This window comes from Gobius niger, assembly GCF_951799975.1.
Source record: "Gobius niger genome assembly, chromosome: 3".
Lineage (NCBI taxonomy): Eukaryota > Metazoa > Chordata > Actinopteri > Gobiiformes > Gobiidae > Gobius > Gobius niger.
The window spans coordinates 35,862,604-35,880,015 of record NC_136854.1 but is presented as its reverse complement, the minus strand read 5'-3'; the positions used below and the strand labels follow the sequence as shown (position 1 = coordinate 35,880,015).

Here is a 17,412-nt window from a genome sequence, read left to right as displayed (position 1 = left end):
CAACCAAGAAACTTCCTTATTTTTAACAATTTTTCTTCTCCATGTTTCTTTCACAATTTATTTTCCCCAATTTTTCCTATTTATGTAACTTTTTTTCCTCCATTTTTTCCCAAAATGTTTAAAAAAAAAAATCAACTTCCCCCCCCCAAATTTTCCCAGGTTTTTTCCCACTCCTACTTTTTTCAGAAAATACTGGTATTGTTTAATGGTACCCAGCCCCAGTTCTCTGATATAAATTTGTGTTTCTAAATTGTTAATAAATGATTAGGAAAGCATTGTTAATGGTTTATAACTGAGTAATTAAGTAAATACGAATGCTTAATAGTGTTGCATGATCATTTTTTTGTTCAGTGTGTATTATTCAGATTATACACATTGTTTTTAATATACTTTAAGGCTTTACTAACCGCACCTTATGGCACCAGCTTGCACAAATTAACAGACGACCCGCTCGAGAAAATCCAGAAAGCCGGGTACACTGCCCTAGCGAAATTGAAAACAAAGGTGTGGAAGGGATAGGCCCGATCTGCCACATTATAAAACGTGGCCGTGCCCCCGTCGTAATCTAACAGCACGCCCACACGTTTGGGATTAGGATTGGTGAGCACGGACTCGCTGCTGTTGTGCCAGGCGGAGAGTTTCACGTTGAACCACTCCACGCACCACGACTGGTTGTTGCGGCCCAAGCGGCTGTTGGGCCCTTTACGGTCGATGGTGTCGTAGGCCAGGCCGACGCCGATGAAGTTGTTGCTGGTCATTTTCACCTCCCAGTAGTGCCGTCCCGCGGAGAAGCCCTTGGAGGCGAGGACCTGGGAGCACACGGCGAAGCGCTCGGGGCAGTCGGGGTAGTTGATGTGCTCGTCCGACACCACGGCTCTGGTGAAGTTGTCCATCAGGAGGATCCGCTTGTGGGCCGTCTTCGGGTCCAGAGTGAGAACGGTGCCATCTGATGAAGACAGTTTGTATCACTTTGATGAAATGATCTATAACTGCATTTGACAGGTTTAATGCTTTTAAAAATATGACTTTTTTAGATGGATAACATCGTTGTAAGTGATAATTATCAACTTTATTTCAGTGAAGCAGCGATTTTAATGAATAAATGTTGGGCAGAAAAGTTGTTTTATTTGAATTTTTAAGCTACACACTGAGCCGGATTGCTAATTTGCATCCGTTGTCCCATACTCGCACTCTCAAACACACTCTCATTCACCCTGGCCTATTGTACATGTTTTTAGTTGTAGGGAAATCGGAGAACCTGGAGGAAACCTACACAGACAGACACGGGGAGTAGATTATAATATAACATGGTTGCACAGCAGCAGTTTAAAATTGTTTGCCTCTATCTATGTCACTTCCTGCCAGTGTCCAATAAGGAAGGGAAACAATAATCATCATGAAAATGGTCAAACTAAAAGTCTTGTCTAATGTGTCATATGCACTTTAAAGCATTCAATTCATAGTTTTTCACAGAACAACATCACCAGCCATCAATAACTTTGGTACGACTAGTAATAGCCAAACATAATGTTTAAAGGTGCACTATGCAACTTTTTATGTGGGGAAAAAAAGAGTTGATATTGTGGTGGTCACCATGCCGCCTTTACTTTCCATCACAGTGGTCTCTACAACGCTCCAGGATCAATTGTTTGGATGGTTTTCGCTGCTGATGGACCCTCTCACCAGAAAACCAACACTCCAGGATCAACGGTTTGGTAGTAGAGACCACCGTGATCGAGAGTAATGGGGCCATGCTGACCACTCATACAGCTGCTGGGTCACTACAAGGTAAAACGCACAAATATCAACTTTATATCACACATAAAAAGTTGCATAATGCACCTTTAAATACGTTTAGGCCTCTTCCAAATGCAAAGCCATTGCAAAATATCTGCTCATTAGCGACATGATTGCTGGTATGTTCGTTCATTCATCAGCATTGTTTAGTTGCTGTTGTGATGTAGAAACACATAACCTATAAATATGTTTAAATGAAAAGTCGCTTGCACTCACATTTCAAAAGTTCACTTCTTTTATCGCCGGCTGTGATGTTCAGGGGCATCGCGGTATTGTCTAGAACCCAAATAAACAATTATCTACTCGTCAATATGAGAAAAGGGCATTGTTAAAGCAGTCGTTGTTGTTGGTACCGCTGGGATCTGCAGTCTGAGGTTTGCTGGGCCTCTCCTTGTGTTCAGTGATGGGAGGCCGGCCTCTGGGTTTGTCTTTGCCCAACGACTCCAAACAATCCATCGAACGATTCATTTGCTCGAAACTTTCAGAAGGTTTATTTTGCTCTGAGAAAAGAGAATATAAGAAATTATATATTATATTATTATTATTATTATTATATATTATATACACAATATTTGCTTTTGCTTCATAGTTCTGGTTCATGGTTTACTCACTTGGTGGCTTCTTCTTTGATAATCCCTTTGGCGCATGCTGGTTGGGCCCAGGGCTGTGGGACCTTGGAAGTCTTTTGAATCCTGGATCTGAAGTTTTAATAAAACGTATTGACTAATTTACAATAGAAAACAAACTGCATAGATCACTTCATAGACATTGCTTAAAGGTCGGTGACTACACTGTAAACAACAGTCACAACAACTAGTAGAGGTTTTTAGATGCTTGACAACCCAGAATCTATCCTAAAAGGAATAAACTAAACATTTGTAGGAACTATAATCCGTACATGTTGGTTATTTTCCGGGGTCCAACACATCACCATACTGGTCTTTTTTTTGGGTCAGTTCTTTCTCATGAGAATAATCAAAGCCTGGCCCCTGTTTTTTATTTCAGCAAACTGTGCTTCATACATTTTCTCATCAGGTCCACGGGGATGTTTTGATGCAGCAAATTGTCCAATAGAAATGGAAAAACTGGCACTTAGAGCGCACTCACACTTGTCCATCCGAACTGTGCCCAAACACTGAGAGCATCTTCAGCGTAGTGTGAGCACAATCAAACCGTGCTCAGGTCCAGCCCCGTTCCGGACTTTGGCCCGCCTGCAGGAGGTGGGCCAGAGCTCGGCGCAATTGGTGTATGCGCACACGCACGGATACAGGCAGCTGTCATGAGAGCGGCTGCATTTGTCACGTTGATCAAATCAAATCACGGTCATCTCGGGTAGAACTTTAAGGGGGCAGGCGGCCTGTGCTTCTTTCGCACTGTTCCCAAGTCTCATTTCTCTGGTTTTCGTTCGTGCAAAGCTGTTGAACCAGTGGCCGAAGCAGCAATAAATGACAAGCAGAGCATCATATCTTCTGTTCTTAAAGCTTAAAGCTCTTCAAGGCTGTATCTTCATAGTAAATTCATGGAGGAAAAGCTCAGAGCGACAGGTGCCCGTCTGCTCTGCCCACTGCCTCAGCTGAACGGGGGACAGGGGGACTCTCACAGCTCTATTTTTTATTCTTTTATTCTTTATTAAAAGCAACTATTTTATTAATCATAGCCCCTTTTGTTTAATTTGACGACGGGGCTCACAGTAGACTTGCATTATTTCATGCTGCTGTTTTTTATTTTCTTCTCTTCCGCATTAAACCTGTTGCACTGCTGCTGCACATGTAAACAAACAACGCCCCATGCTGCTCTAATCGGCCGCAGCTCAGTTTGTTTGTGCAAGTGTGAGCGCGGGCCGTAAGTATGGGTTGTTCTTGAGCTTCTTTGCTCCTCTCCATATCTCTGCATCTTTATTTAGTGAAAAATATTATCATAATTCAGCAATTAAGTGGTGGAGTAATGGGTGAAAAGAGTAGTTATTTCCCTTCTTTGTTTTACCCCTCTGGCAGCTTTGAACATGACCATCTATGGGTCGATTACAGAGATGCCGTCTGTACGGTACTATAATGTGTGTTATAAACGCTAAATGCACAAACCTAGAAGAGGACCTGGGCTTGAAGGTCCAGGTCCAGAAAGGGGTGCAGAGAATATTCCAGGGCCGGATGGAAGCCTTTCACCTGAAGTTTCAAAGTAAACAAGTAATTATAGAAAATCAAATTCATGGTACAGAACGCAAAGAAAAACAAAATCACCATTAGCCAAAAAACAGACACTGATTGATCACTTGAGTATTAAGGACGTTTTCACAGATGAAAGTCGGCACAAAAGGTCCAGACTTTCTTCACTTATTTTGGTTTAATCCATGAATCTTTTACATTGTAGACCAAACAGTATAAACAGTGCAAGTGTGAAAATGTTCTTAGTTTCATAATCAGTCATCGAGGCAAAAATGTAACACAGCCTGTTTGTTAAAGGGGAGTGTCTCAGAGATGGGAGTGGCTAGGGCTGGGCAATTAATCGAAATCACAGTCTCTATTTGGTCAAGCTCAATAATCGTCATGGGACTTTAAAATGGTCACGTTTACAACCATTTTTTTTTTAACACAAACGGCTCCTAATTTTGAGCTGAAGTTTGTATAAAAAGGTCTGTCTAAATTCATGAATCAGTTACATTTATTCGTTTTTGTCTTTTTTTAAATAGGGCTATTTCATTCTGTTGCTTCAATTCAACAACATGTGCACACAATACTAAAGGCGTGACCATTTTCTTTCTCTGAAGCACTTCATAATTTCATTAATAGTATTTATGTGTTATCAGTTCTCTTAATGCAAACTTACCCCCATGCACAATCATCATAGGGTCTAGGGATGCACAATAAAGAAACAATAATCATAAAAAATATTGCATCTTATGTCGAGAGCAGAAATATTGAAGGATGGGCAATTTTACAAAAACATAATATCACAATCACACTTTTGTTAGAGCATGGGTGAACTGTCAATTTCATTTTAGCCCAATAAAAATATTAGTTTGATTATGTCCACTTTCATTGTGTCCAAGACTCACCGAAGGCACCAACCATAACATCTACAACAACAACAACACAAGAGGACCATTTTTAATTTTTCCATCTGCTTAAAAACACGTCCAATAGTCCTTGTTTAATCATACTTTTTGATAGAGATGCACCGATCCAGTTTGCTTGCTACCGGTACAGGGGTTTGAGTATTTACCGATACCAAGAGACTATCTTAAAAGAGGGTTTCTCTGAATGAAAATGGACTTTAATTGACTCTTATCTATAAACTCATATTTTATTGTCATGTTACAGATCAATTATCAACTATATGTTTTGATAAACTCTTGGGTAAACATTTAACAATGATGACTTTACCTTTCATTACACTAAAAATATCCTTGGGTAAATGACAGGCCTTAGGTCACATTAAGATAAACAACTCACATGAAGTGATCTGATCATTACAAATATGTTACATCAGTTATTTCTTAAACTAAAATACAAACACTTGGCTTCTGCACTGGCCAATTTTATTTATTTGTTGGCTACTTTAGGTATTTCTATCATAGTTTCTGACCCAGCCTTGATTAGTTTTCGTTAGCATTAGCATGCTTCCGCTAGCTTTAGCATGCTATTGCTAACTGCAGAATTTTGTGTGGTGATCAAAAATATGTTTGCAAAGGTTAAAACTAACTCAGGGATTGAATTATTTGCTTTGCAATGATATACAACATGCCCACATTCACTTAGATGTACGTGGTAAAAGTTGTGTTTTTAAGGCCAAAGAGCCAAAACTAATATCGGTTCAGTATCGGATATTTGTAGCTGATACCTGATATTGTATTTTTTCCAGTGTCATCTCTTATATCCGATACAATTAAGGGATCGGTGCATCCCTACTTTTTGATGGAGCTAAACATGGCCCATTTGCAACATGTGTGTGACCTTTTCATGGCCTGTGAATTCCGGACAATTGAGCGCACCTGAATATAACCTGCACCATATGTATATTACCCACACTTGTCTATAAGCAACAGTAACACAGATAAAGAGTCCCTCCTCTTTGCTGTGTCAATCTCATCGCCTCCTCGCTCACTTTTCACAAACATCGTGCTGCATTTTCCATACTTTAATGCACTAAATGGACACCAAACTACTTATTTAGCCCACTGAGTTAAAACTGTTCTGCGATAAAGAGCATAACGTGATGGTCTCGGTGTAGCGCTGGTCTGGTCGAAGTATGAAAAAGGGCTTAACTACTACTATATCATCTCAAATTTCTGGTTGGGCTCGGGTATAAGATCTAAACACTACGCCGTTAGTGCAGAAAAATGTGTAAATTAGCTGCATCGCTGTATAGGCCAAATGGTTCAGAGTGTGTGAACAAAGAAGCGGCTTATAATCCGGAAATTACGGTACTTTTGAATTCAATATGTATCTGATCTTACGCAATACGACATCTGTGTTTACTCCCGCAAATACAAATCAAATTTAAGTAGAAATATGAACGAACTTGAACATTAAGACCCGTGATGTAGCCACAGCGAGTATATGGAGGTACCTTGTCTGATCATTGGAGCCCTGGCTTCCACGGGCTGTTTAAAGACCGCTCTCAGATACTCCTTCAGGACCGTAGCAAAATGCAGAGAGGCCTGGACCTTTTTGGAGTCCAGGTTGATCCGAGGGGTGTATGGCTCAAAATTAACAGCCTGGGGGAGAGAGAATGAAGCCTGCAAAGGAAAAAAATAAATAAATAGCTTAGTCTTGCAATCTCACATTCTGCATCCATGCAAGTTTGATCAAGCAGAACATTTAAATGCCACTTATTATTATTAGCTTTTTAAACCAACAAATACCAGCTCCAGTTGCATCTACACAGACACTAGCGCTAACACTGCAGGTGAATAGGGAAAACAAATACATTAGGAGATATCAATTTGAAACTTTTGCTAAACATTACTGATATAAATATGAGGAAAAATGCATAGTATGTTTTGTCATTTCATGTTTTCATATAACAATAAGGCATTTTGTGCATAAAAACGGCCAAAATTGCCTATATTTTCAGCAACAAAATCTAAATAATAGATAGACCCAGATTTTAGTAACAAAGATGTTTTGGATCTTGTTTAGTTTTTGAATAAGCTAATCATAAGTTAATAAAATCTGTAAAAACTAAATTTTTGCCCTGGTTTTTGGGGTTCAAAGCTGAATAAATCAGGCTAGGAATTAGATGAAAAATCTCTCTGAAAAAATCTTAAAATCTTGTGAATGCAGTACTAAGTAACTCTTACCCCATGTTATGTTTTTTTACTCATTAATTGTCCGTGAGAGTAAATACTACGCTGACAGAAAAGAAAAGGGAGAGAGGGATATTGTACATCCAATTACACAATGGAGATAATTTTTTTCACTCAAACTTGTACTGTTTAAGTGGCGCTAGCCCGCAGTTAGCTTTGCCCGTTAGCCTGTTAGCTTCTTCTTCGTGATTCCATTAGTGTGTATTGGGTCTCCGGGTCGGAACGGGGAAAGCTGCAAGTGTAGTTTTCTGATCAGAGACACCCCAATCATCCCATCAACACTTGTATTACCCCCAGAGGGACTACGAAAAGGATTTATTAAGGTAAACAAATTACTTAGTACTGCTTGTGTCGACCCGTCATTCCGACAAACCTCCATTGCGACAGACCTCAATGTGGGAGTGGGGGATGTCGTAATGGCGGGGTGTAGCCAAGGTAAACAAGCTACTTATTACTGCTTTAAGTGTACTGAAAAGCTTGGAGTCTGTAAAACAGCCCTAAAGTTTTGTCATTTTTATACTCTGACATGAAAACTGAGCTGTTATGGGAGGAAACTAGCTACAAATCTCCACTTCGACCACTGTATGAAAAAATAAATTTAAAAAATCTATACTTTCACCTGCCGTGTCTGGCCTTCAAGCTGTATCTTGTTTAGGAAAATAATCAGCATATATGTGACAAGTTCCCTGCACATCCTGTATTTACAAATTTGCTTATATAAATATGTTGAACAAATATTTGTGTGTGATTTGGAACGAATGCCTGTCATAAAACAGGTCAGGAAGGTAATTCAATCTAAATATCATAACAACAGTATTTTTCACCACATTTAGGGAAATCTCACCTGGAGGAAGGCTTGCGTTTGTGTCTGGCCCAGTAAGGTGTAGGCCTGCTCTTTGGCTTTACTCATGTTGTCCACGTTTTCAGTGAATTTCTTCATGAGGCCGTCCAGCTTGGACTGTCCCAACTCCAGCTCGCGGTCCACCACCATGAGAGCCTCGTTCTCAGCCAAAGTCAACATCTCGCGCATCTGCTGGAACTCCACGGACATGGACTTCTTCCTGTTGGTCGCAGAGTCCTGAGGAAAAAGATGAAATGCATTGAGTGGCCATACGTTAAGTGTGAACAGGTTTGGATAAAGAGAAATGTCTTATGACTTTTCAGAAGATTTTTCCAATTATGCTTTTAAAGTTTACCAATGAACATGAGGAGTAGCATTAACACTTAGGAGAAAAGTGAAATATTAACTAAACTCACGGGGAGGAAGTCTATCAAGGTCTAAAATACAAGGCTAGCCGGTTTTATACTGTAGACTTAGTGGATACAGTGCATTTCGTTTATGTAAGCTCATTTTCGCTGTAGCCAAAGTGTGCAAACAAAAGTCAGACTGGAAAGCCGCCAGCGAAACAGAGAACAGAGACACAGAGAAGCTCATATGACCTCTGGGAAATTACACAGACTGTAATGGATCTAATCAAAGTAATTAATTATTAATTTGTTCAAGAGGTTATACTCAAACAATGCACACATTCAGAGACTGGCTACAGAAACACCGTCTAAGCCGTGCAGACAATACACAATAAACATTGATCACTGGTTGCTATATTGACACCGACAAAAGGAGAGGAGCTACAGTAAACAAAATATGAGGTGGCATCCAGACAAGACTCGCAGCTGAGCCACACAAGCATGGTGGTGGGAAGAACCCCAGTCTTATAGGTTGAGTTTGAGTACTACCTTGAGAGTGAACTGCATATTCTTCATTTGAGAAAGGACAGTGCTGTTTTTCATGATCTTCCCGTCCAGGAATGTCAGCTTGGCCCGAAGATCGGTCTGAAACAAGACAAACAATTGGCACCTTTTATTTAATAATGACCTAATGCAAACGGGATAGTTGGAAAGAGAGTGAAGAGCGGGGAGGCAACGGCATAACGTTAATGCTCGTGCTGCATTAGTGTTATTGATCTGGACCAGGGCACAACTGGTTTGCTACCGCAGATTGAAGCTTGTGTTATTTTAAATAATTTATTAAGGAATTTCATATGTTCAATCTTTACAATAAACTCGCTCTTTTTCCTGTGTTCTCTCAAGCTGATACACAGTTCAAAATGCTGCTCATTTCCAATATATTTTATTTCTGTTGTATTTTTTTTAGATCCAGCTTTGTCTAAAATATTCAGTCCCAATATTAAAATAAAGCAGCACCATTTCCAATAATCCACAATGTCCACATCTATTCCTTAACTTCTGCGCAACTAAAGTGAGTTTCTGATCAGTTAAATCTAGTTTTACTTGTTATACTTGCGAGTAGGAAGTGGTGTCCAGTGCCTCTGCGGGTTTAAAGCAGTAACTTATGCCCCTAGAGGCCATAAGCGCCACTGCAGGTGTCGTAGCATGTTTTTTTTTACTCCGTGACTGTCCGTGAGAGTAAAAACTACGCTGATGGAGAAGTCAAAGGGAGAGAGTAAATACTGTTTAAGTGGCGCTAGCACGCAGTTAGCCTGTCAGCTTCTTCTTCGTGATACCATTAGTGTGTATTGGTGTCTCCGACCCGCAGGCAGGAAAGTTGTGAGTGTGGTTTTCTGGCCAGAGACACCAGGGGGAGATGAAAGACCCCCCCAATCATCCCATCAACACTTGTATTACCCCCAGAGGGACTACGACAAGAATTTATTATGGTTAACAAGTTTCTTAGTACTGTTTTAAGTAATTCAGACTGAAGCGGGGCTCAGCTTTAAAAACAACACCTACTTTAAGTCTTTTCTTATTCACAAGAGTCTCTTGGTTTAACAACCTCTTAACCACCACCTGAACCAAGCACATCATCTCCGGTTCAGCTTTACCCAGATCTAAAAGCTTCTCGACTGGAGCTCACAGCCTATAGGCCAGGGTAACGCTTCATTTGACAAACCTACAAAACTGATGTCATGTTTTTGTCACATTTTTGTCGTGTTTTCCGTCTCATCTTGTCTGTTTTTTGTCAGGTTTTTTTGTCGTATTTTTGTCTCTTCTTAAATTGGGTTATTGTTGCTTTTCCGGCACATTTTTGTTGCTCTTTTTTTTTGTTTTTCATCACTTTTTAATCATGTTTTTGTCGCTTGTTTGGGTTTTTGTCACTCTTTTTTAGTTGCTTTTTCATTCTCATTTTCGTCGCTGTTTTGATACTTTGCTCAAGAAGCTTTTAGATTTAGGCAAAGCCAAACTGGAGATAATGTGCTTGGTTAATGTGGGGGCTAAGACATTAAATAGAAGTAAGATGAATAGAGGTGTTGGAATTATTTGTGTGTGTTTTTAAGTTAAGGTTAATTCAAAAAGTCAATCAACATGAACCATAAAAGCTTAAATTATTAGTTGTTGATAAAAAATAAATAAAACTGCATCACAAATGGATCTTGATGAATGTTTTTTCCAGCTCTACCTCTTTCATGTTCCTCTGCTCCTCGGGGGCCACGAAGGTGCAGCCCTTGTGCGCTTGCTGGAGGCAGAAGCTGCAGATGGGCTGGCCGTGCTCTCGACAGAACAGCTCCATGAGTTTGTGATGCTCGGCGCAGATGCGTTCGGTCAGGTCGCCCACCGGCTCGCTCAGCTGGTGCAGCCGAAACACCGGGTTCTCCACGTGGGGGCGCAGGTGGACGTCGCAGTAAGACGCCATGCAGGTGAGGCAGGTTTTGGAAGCTTGCGTCACCATGCACGTGTCACATCTCACGGTGGGCGTGGCCGGGACAGACGGGGCAGCAACCTCCTCCTTCATCTCTGTCAGAGGAGATTAGGAAGGAAGACGACGTTACAAAGGAGATTAGTATGATACTTCAGCAGTAACATCCAAAGAAAATGTGAAATTTCTTAAAGGGACTGCGGAGTTTAAAAATGTTAAAATTATGAATTTTCCTCCCCCTACATGTTCCAGGTGTTAATTTGGGTCCGAAATGCCGTCATGCACGAGCTTAATATAGAAGATGCAGTTACACGGATGACCTGAGATGGCAGTAGTGAGTATAAAATGGCAAACTTGCATCTAGCCCCTTTAAACAGTGTTTTCCACAGATTTTTGCCAAGACTATGGGGGTACCCTTACCCCCGGGCGAAACCGAGCTTTACCCAAATCTAAAAGCTTAAAAGAAAAGCATCCAAAAACAAAAATGTGCTGGAAAAGCAACAAAAAAGTGACAAAAAAGTGACAAAAACACAACAAAATGTGACGAAAACATGACGACAAAGCAATAAAAAAAGCGATGAAAAAAACATGAACATGAAAAAAACCCTGAAAAACAAGAGACGAAAACCCAATGAAAAAGTGACAAAAAGGTGACGAAAAAGTGACGAAAACATGCCAAAAAGCCACAAAAAAGTAATGAAAAAGCAACAAAAACATGCCAAAAATGCAGCGACAACGTGACAAAAAGTTACCATCACTTTTCTAGATTTTAACTTTCAAATGAGGCGTTTACAGTGTTGCTCTCCAGTCAAGAAGCCTTTTGATTTGGGTAAAGCCGAACTGGAGAAAATGCTCTCGGTTAAGGCGGGGGGTAAGAGGTTAACATATGTATTTGTGGAAGTGTCACATTTACGCTAATTTGGGTCAGGCTGGCCAGAGTCCAGGGCTGTTTTTCAGTCCCAGTCCGCCCCTGGGTTCAGGTGGGGGTTAGGAGGTTAATGAGCAGCCATAAAGACTCCTGTGTGCTAATGGTACTGTGAGGCTAATTGATGATTACAAAACCCTCGTGCAATGACATTAGCCCAGCTGAAAACTGTTGCGCTGATGAGCTATAGAAATGCCCTGGGTGACCACTACAAACCTTTGAACAGACCAGTGCAAAGATCTTGGCTGGACCACCCTATGACCTGACCAGTACCCACCTCTGCTCTCCGCGTTTCGGCTCTAGGCCTTCCGGTTCACAGTCATCTTTCGCCAATAAAACAAAAGACATGGCTCAGCAGCACTAAAGCTGGTTGCTATAGGTGTGGTAATTGTTCTTTTTGTAAAAAATATGCAAAGAACTAACATCTTCAAGGATACAACATCAGGTATAGTGCACAATTTAACATTGACCAAAAGGAAAGATGCATTGTGCCAGGTTTTAGCAAAGATGCTAATTTCCACCTGTCGTCCCTGGTCAGACTTACAACATGAAAACCATCATCAACTGCAACACTACCTATGTTGTATATAGACTTGAATGTCCCTGCGGTCGATTTTATGTTGGCAGAACAAAACGCAAACTGAAAAACAGACTAGCAGAACACAAACAAGCAATAAGAACTAGCAACCCCTGTATCCTATGGCCATGCATTATAAAGATGTTCACCATGGGAATTGCAAAAGCCTTAAAATTTGTGGCTTAGAACAAATACAAGAGACTATCAGAGGAGGGGACCGATTAAGAAAGCTCCTTCAAAGGGAATCCTTTTGGATTTACACCCTCAAAGCTATGGAGTACCCTGGCCTCAATGGAGAATTAGATTTGTCTGTATTTTTGTCAAATGTATGGATTTTATAATTATTTGCATTTCTCTTTATGGTTTTGTAAAGAATAGTGTATTGTACATGTTTTAATGTCTTGTATTCTACAAACCAGATGACTATATAAACACAACCACCGTGGACCAACGCACTTGGGACATGTGACCAATGCTGTAAGCTTATAGCTGTACAGAGGCAGCCATCTCGAGCTTGCCCTGAGGAAGGCCTAGAGCCAAAACGCGTTGGCAATTTTACCTAATCTAGCCATGTTTAAATAATAATAATTTTTAATATTTCTACTTTTGGAGTGCCTCAGTTTGTTAGATTTTTTGCTGAAACGGATCCCTGCACTGAAGAGCACCCAAAAGACTAAACTTATACAACTTTTTACATCTGAGTAGCACTCCAGCCTCCCAATTTTTTCAACTAAATCCATGTATTTAGGATACTCATTCTGGTAAAGTTACACTTTCATTTGAGAGTATTTAGAACAGTTGCTTTCCAAACATCAAAGGGAACACATCCCAGTTCTCAATTATTCAATTTTAGCCCCATATTCACAACATTATAAAGAAATAACTTTGAATGTTGACATGTTTTTCCTGAAATAAAGATTAAAACGCCTTTTGCCACAGTTCATACGTGTCACATGACGCTGAATCTGCTGCTCCACTTGTCAAGAGAGTTAAAGAGTTCCTCATCAATGGTAAGTGAGTTTATAGCAGGTGTGCCAATTCAATGTGCAATGACATTAGCCCAGCTGAAAACTGTTGCGCTGATGAGCTATAGAAATGCCCTGGGTGACCACTACAAACCTTTAAAACAGACCAGTGCAAAGAGCTTGGCTGGACAACCCTATGACCTGACCAGTACCCACCTCTGCTCTCCGAGTAGGTCTCCGACTCGGGGTTACCGGCCCGCACCTTGAAAGTGGCCACCACGTTACTGAGCACGGTGTTTTTCTTCAGCTCGGGTCTGGTGGCGAAGTGCGTGCGGCATTGCGGGCAGCTGAAGGGCGCGGAGTCCCCCCAAGTGGCCAGGAGGCAGCCCTGGCAGAAGTTGTGCCCGCACGGGATGGTCACGGGGCAGTCGAAGGGGCTGAGGCAGATGCTGCAGCTCAGCTCATCCTCCAAACTGAGCAGGGAAAACGGCGCGTCCTCCACAGCGGCCATGATGATGACGCTCCGAGCGCAAAACGAAACTTAAGAGTGGACAAAAACGAAAGTAAAGCAAACGGCGTTGAGAGAGAAAGACGTGGAACAAACAAAGGAACAAACAAACGGGATTACTATAGCTTAATGTGTCCAATACACAACACAAACACTAAAACGCGTCTCTGAAACGTTTAATTATAGCCTAAGTCATATCAGAATGGTTGTTTTCACGGAGAAGTAGCAGCAGCTCTTCCCCTTTCAGCCTTGCTCTTGAATTACCTTCACAAAAATACAACTTCCTAACAAAGCAAGAGCGAAAACTAACAGTACTTACCTGCTGGTTGTGGTCCTGTTCAGACGTGAATCCTTCTCCTCCCCAGAGGCGCTTCAGCTTCAGCTTGAGTTTCTTGTTACTGCGCACGAACAGTTCGGCTTGTGACACACGGCCCAACCCCAGCGTGACGCACCACCAATCACGATATTCAGCGTTCTGTTGATCATTTCCTCTGAATGAAAAGTTAAACTACATTCAGAAAAGTAATATTTTGAGCAAGCAGTGCACCGGTGTATCCACTCAAGTAATAATGGCGTTACTTCAAAATGGATTTATTCGGGAGGAAGATACTAGCAGTGTTCATTTTGACAACATGTTTTAATTTAGTTTTAGCCGAGATTTAGTCAAAACAAAAAATATCTTCAATTTTAGTTTAGTTTAAGTCGACTAAAATTGCAAGTAAATTTAGTCGACTAAATATAAGACAAATTTAGTCGACTTTGCATTGATCATATTCATTAAAATCATATTTAATCAAGGTCCTCTGCGCCATGGAGCTGCTCCACATGAGCAAAGAGCTGTTCCTTTTACATTGAAGTGACATATGAGGCTCTGTCAGACAGTCAGTAAAAGTTTGGATGATTTTAGTCGCTCCTTTTCATTTTTATTAAGTCTTAGTTTAGTCGACGAAAATATTTTAGTCATAGTTTTAGTCTCATGAAAAACGTTTAATTTAGTTTTAGTCCAATTTTAGTCGTCAAAATTAAAGACTAAATATTGTAGTCGACAAAATCAACACTGATTACTAGTGCAAACGTGAAAAAGTACACAGACAGTGTACAATATATTTTTTTTAATTCAAATACAAACAAAAAAGGTACAGCATAAAGACCTCACTATGTTCAGTGCACATATTAAAGAAAATATATATATATATTTTAAAAGAACATGGGGCAGGTTATATATATATATAAAAAATAAAAAAAATGTAAAGTGGCATTTCATTCTATAAGATTGTCTATGAAAGAAGCCAGTTTTTCTGCATTTGGAGTGTTGATCAATAATAGAGATTTATAAAAAAAGTTTCAGCTCATTCCTCCAATGAGTGAGTTGAGGTTTTGTCTTCAAAAAACGACATTTATATATATAATGTTTGCTTAACAAAATAATATTATTAAGACCAAAATCATTATGATTATTGCAAAAAATATATTTTATATCATTAATTGTTAGATTGATAATCTGTGTTCCTTTGGAGACAATCCATTGTTGAATTTCTCTCATCTTTGGCGGGACTGGGAATTTTAAATATTTACATCTAATCTTTTTTACAATCTCCTTTCCAAAGTCTTTAAGAATATAATCTCTTTTGAGAGAGCTCGTTTGACAGTTAAGTAAACAGTTTCTTATATGTTTGTTGTTACATTTGTAATTCTGAAAATCAATACCATTAATGTAAAGTTGTCTTAAGGTAGGAGTGACTTTTGAATATATTATATCCTGCTTAATCATAGCTACAAGTGACATTGGGAGAGCTTTCACAATCTGTTTGAACTTATTCTGGGTGAATAAAATAAAGATTAAAACGCCTTTTGCCACAGTTCATACAAACACTGCACACGTGTCACATGATGCTGAATCTGCTGCTCCATTGGTCAAGAGAGTGAAAGAGTTCCTCATCAATGGTAAGTGAATTTAAAGCAGGTGTGCCAACAATTCAAGTCATCATTTTTGTAACTATACACCATATTCATACATAAATATAATGACAATGTGAGAGACGAATAGACTGACACTTTCCTTTCAAAGTTTCTAAATTTGTAGATTTTCTGTTATGTTTTATGAGGATATGGAAATGAAACGTAACTAATTAACTGACTTCACGAGCTTTAAAATGACTTGGCAAATTTAAGTTGTGAGTCAGTGTTTTGTTGAGTAAAAAGGCCTAGTGCTGCCCTCTACTGGTCATTTTCAGAAAACAAAACACAAAACATTATCCAAGCTCAGCACAGAAGGGCCACTGGCTCTAGGGCCACCGGTCCCGCCTCAACCGAGCTTTATCCAAATCTAAAAGCTAAAAAGAAAAGCATCAAAATCGCGACAAAAAAGAGGATGAAAAGAAAACAAAAATGTGCCGGAAAAGCAACAAAAAATGTGACAAAAAAATGTGATGAAAAGTCAACAAAAACACAACAACAAAGCAACGAAAAAAAGCAACAAAAAGGCCACAAAAACACAACAAAAAATGATAGAAAAATGTGACAAAAACACAACAAAAAATGATAGAAAAATGTGACAAAAACACAACAAAAAATGATAGAAAAATGTGACAAAAACACAACAAAAAATGATAGAAAAATGTGACAAAAAACACAACAAAAAATGATAGAAAAATGTGACAAAAACACAACAAAAAATGATAGAAAAATGTGACAAAAACGCAACAAAAAATGATAGAAAAATGTGACAAAAACACAACAAAAAATGATAGAAAAATGTGACAAAAACACAACAAAAAATGATAGAAAAATGTGACAAAAACACAACAAAAAATGATAGAAAAATGTGACAAAAACACAACAAAAAATGATAGAAAAATGTGACAAAAAACACAACAAAAAATGATAGAAAAATGTGACAAAAACACAACAAAAAATGATAGAAAAATGTGACAAAAACACAACAAAAAATGATAGAAAAATGTGACAAAAACACAACAAAAAATGATAGAAAAATGTGACAAAAACACAACAAAAAATGATAGAAAAATGTGACAAAAACACAACAAAAAATGATAGAAAAATGTGACAAAAAACACAACAAAAAATGATAGAAAAATGTGACAAAAACACAACAAAAAATGATAGAAAAATGTGACAAAAACACAACAAAAAATGATAGAAAAATGTGACAAAAACACAACAAAAAATGATAGAAAAATGTGACAAAAACACAACAAAAAATGATAGAAAAATGTGACAAAAACACAACAAAAAATGATAGAAAAATGTGACAAAAACACAACAAAAAATGATAGAAAAATGTGACAAAAACACAACAAAAAATGATAGAAAAATGTGACAAAAACACAACAAAAAAATGATAGAAAAATGTGACAAAAACACAACAAAAAGCCACAAAAAAGTAATGAAAAAATAACAAAAATGTGACAAAAAAATGCGGCGACTTGACAAAAAGCTACAATCACTTTTGTAGGTCTCAGCTTTCAAATGAGGCGTTACACTGTTGCTCTCCAGTCGAGAAGCTTTTAGATTTGGGTAAAGCCAAACTGGAGAAAATGCGCTCCGTGAAGGCGGGTGGTAAGTGCACATTTACGCTAATTTGGGCCAGGCTGGTCAGAGTCCAGGGCTGTTTTTCAGTCCCAGTCCGCCCCTGGCCAAGCTAGAATCAGTGACTCACC

General features: G+C 39.2%; 1 protein-coding gene across 1 annotated transcript; it reads right to left on the bottom strand.

Moving 5' to 3' along the window:
• Positions 1–243: 243 nt before the first annotated feature.
• On the bottom strand, positions 244–13,790 carry trim25 (tripartite motif containing 25). Its single transcript, XM_079553377.1, has 10 exons — positions 13,441–13,790; positions 10,521–10,855; positions 8,840–8,935; positions 7,947–8,180; positions 6,364–6,532; positions 3,879–3,959; positions 2,409–2,495; positions 2,151–2,297; positions 2,014–2,073; positions 244–946 (listed from the first exon to the last, which is right to left on the bottom strand). The coding sequence occupies exons 1-10, from the start codon at positions 13,733–13,735 to the stop codon at positions 414–416; spliced, it is 2,037 nt and encodes a 678-aa protein (XP_079409503.1). The 5' UTR covers positions 13,736–13,790; the 3' UTR covers positions 244–413.
• Between the last annotated feature and the right edge of the window lie 3,622 nt (positions 13,791–17,412).

Bases quoted from the DNA above. Each gene is read 5' to 3' on its own strand.
- trim25 (XM_079553377.1), bottom strand. From the start codon at position 13,735: ATGGCCGCTGTGGAGGACGCGCCGTTTTCCCTGCTCAGTTTGGAGGAT. The intron at 10,856-13,440 runs GTGGGTACTGGT...CTCCTCTGACAG, and splicing joins GACCTACTCGGAGAGCAGAG to AGATGAAGGAGGAGGTTGCT. The intron at 6,533-7,946 runs GTGAGATTTCCC...TTTCCTTTGCAG, and splicing joins AAACGCAAGCCTTCCTCCAG to GCTTCATTCTCTCTCCCCCA.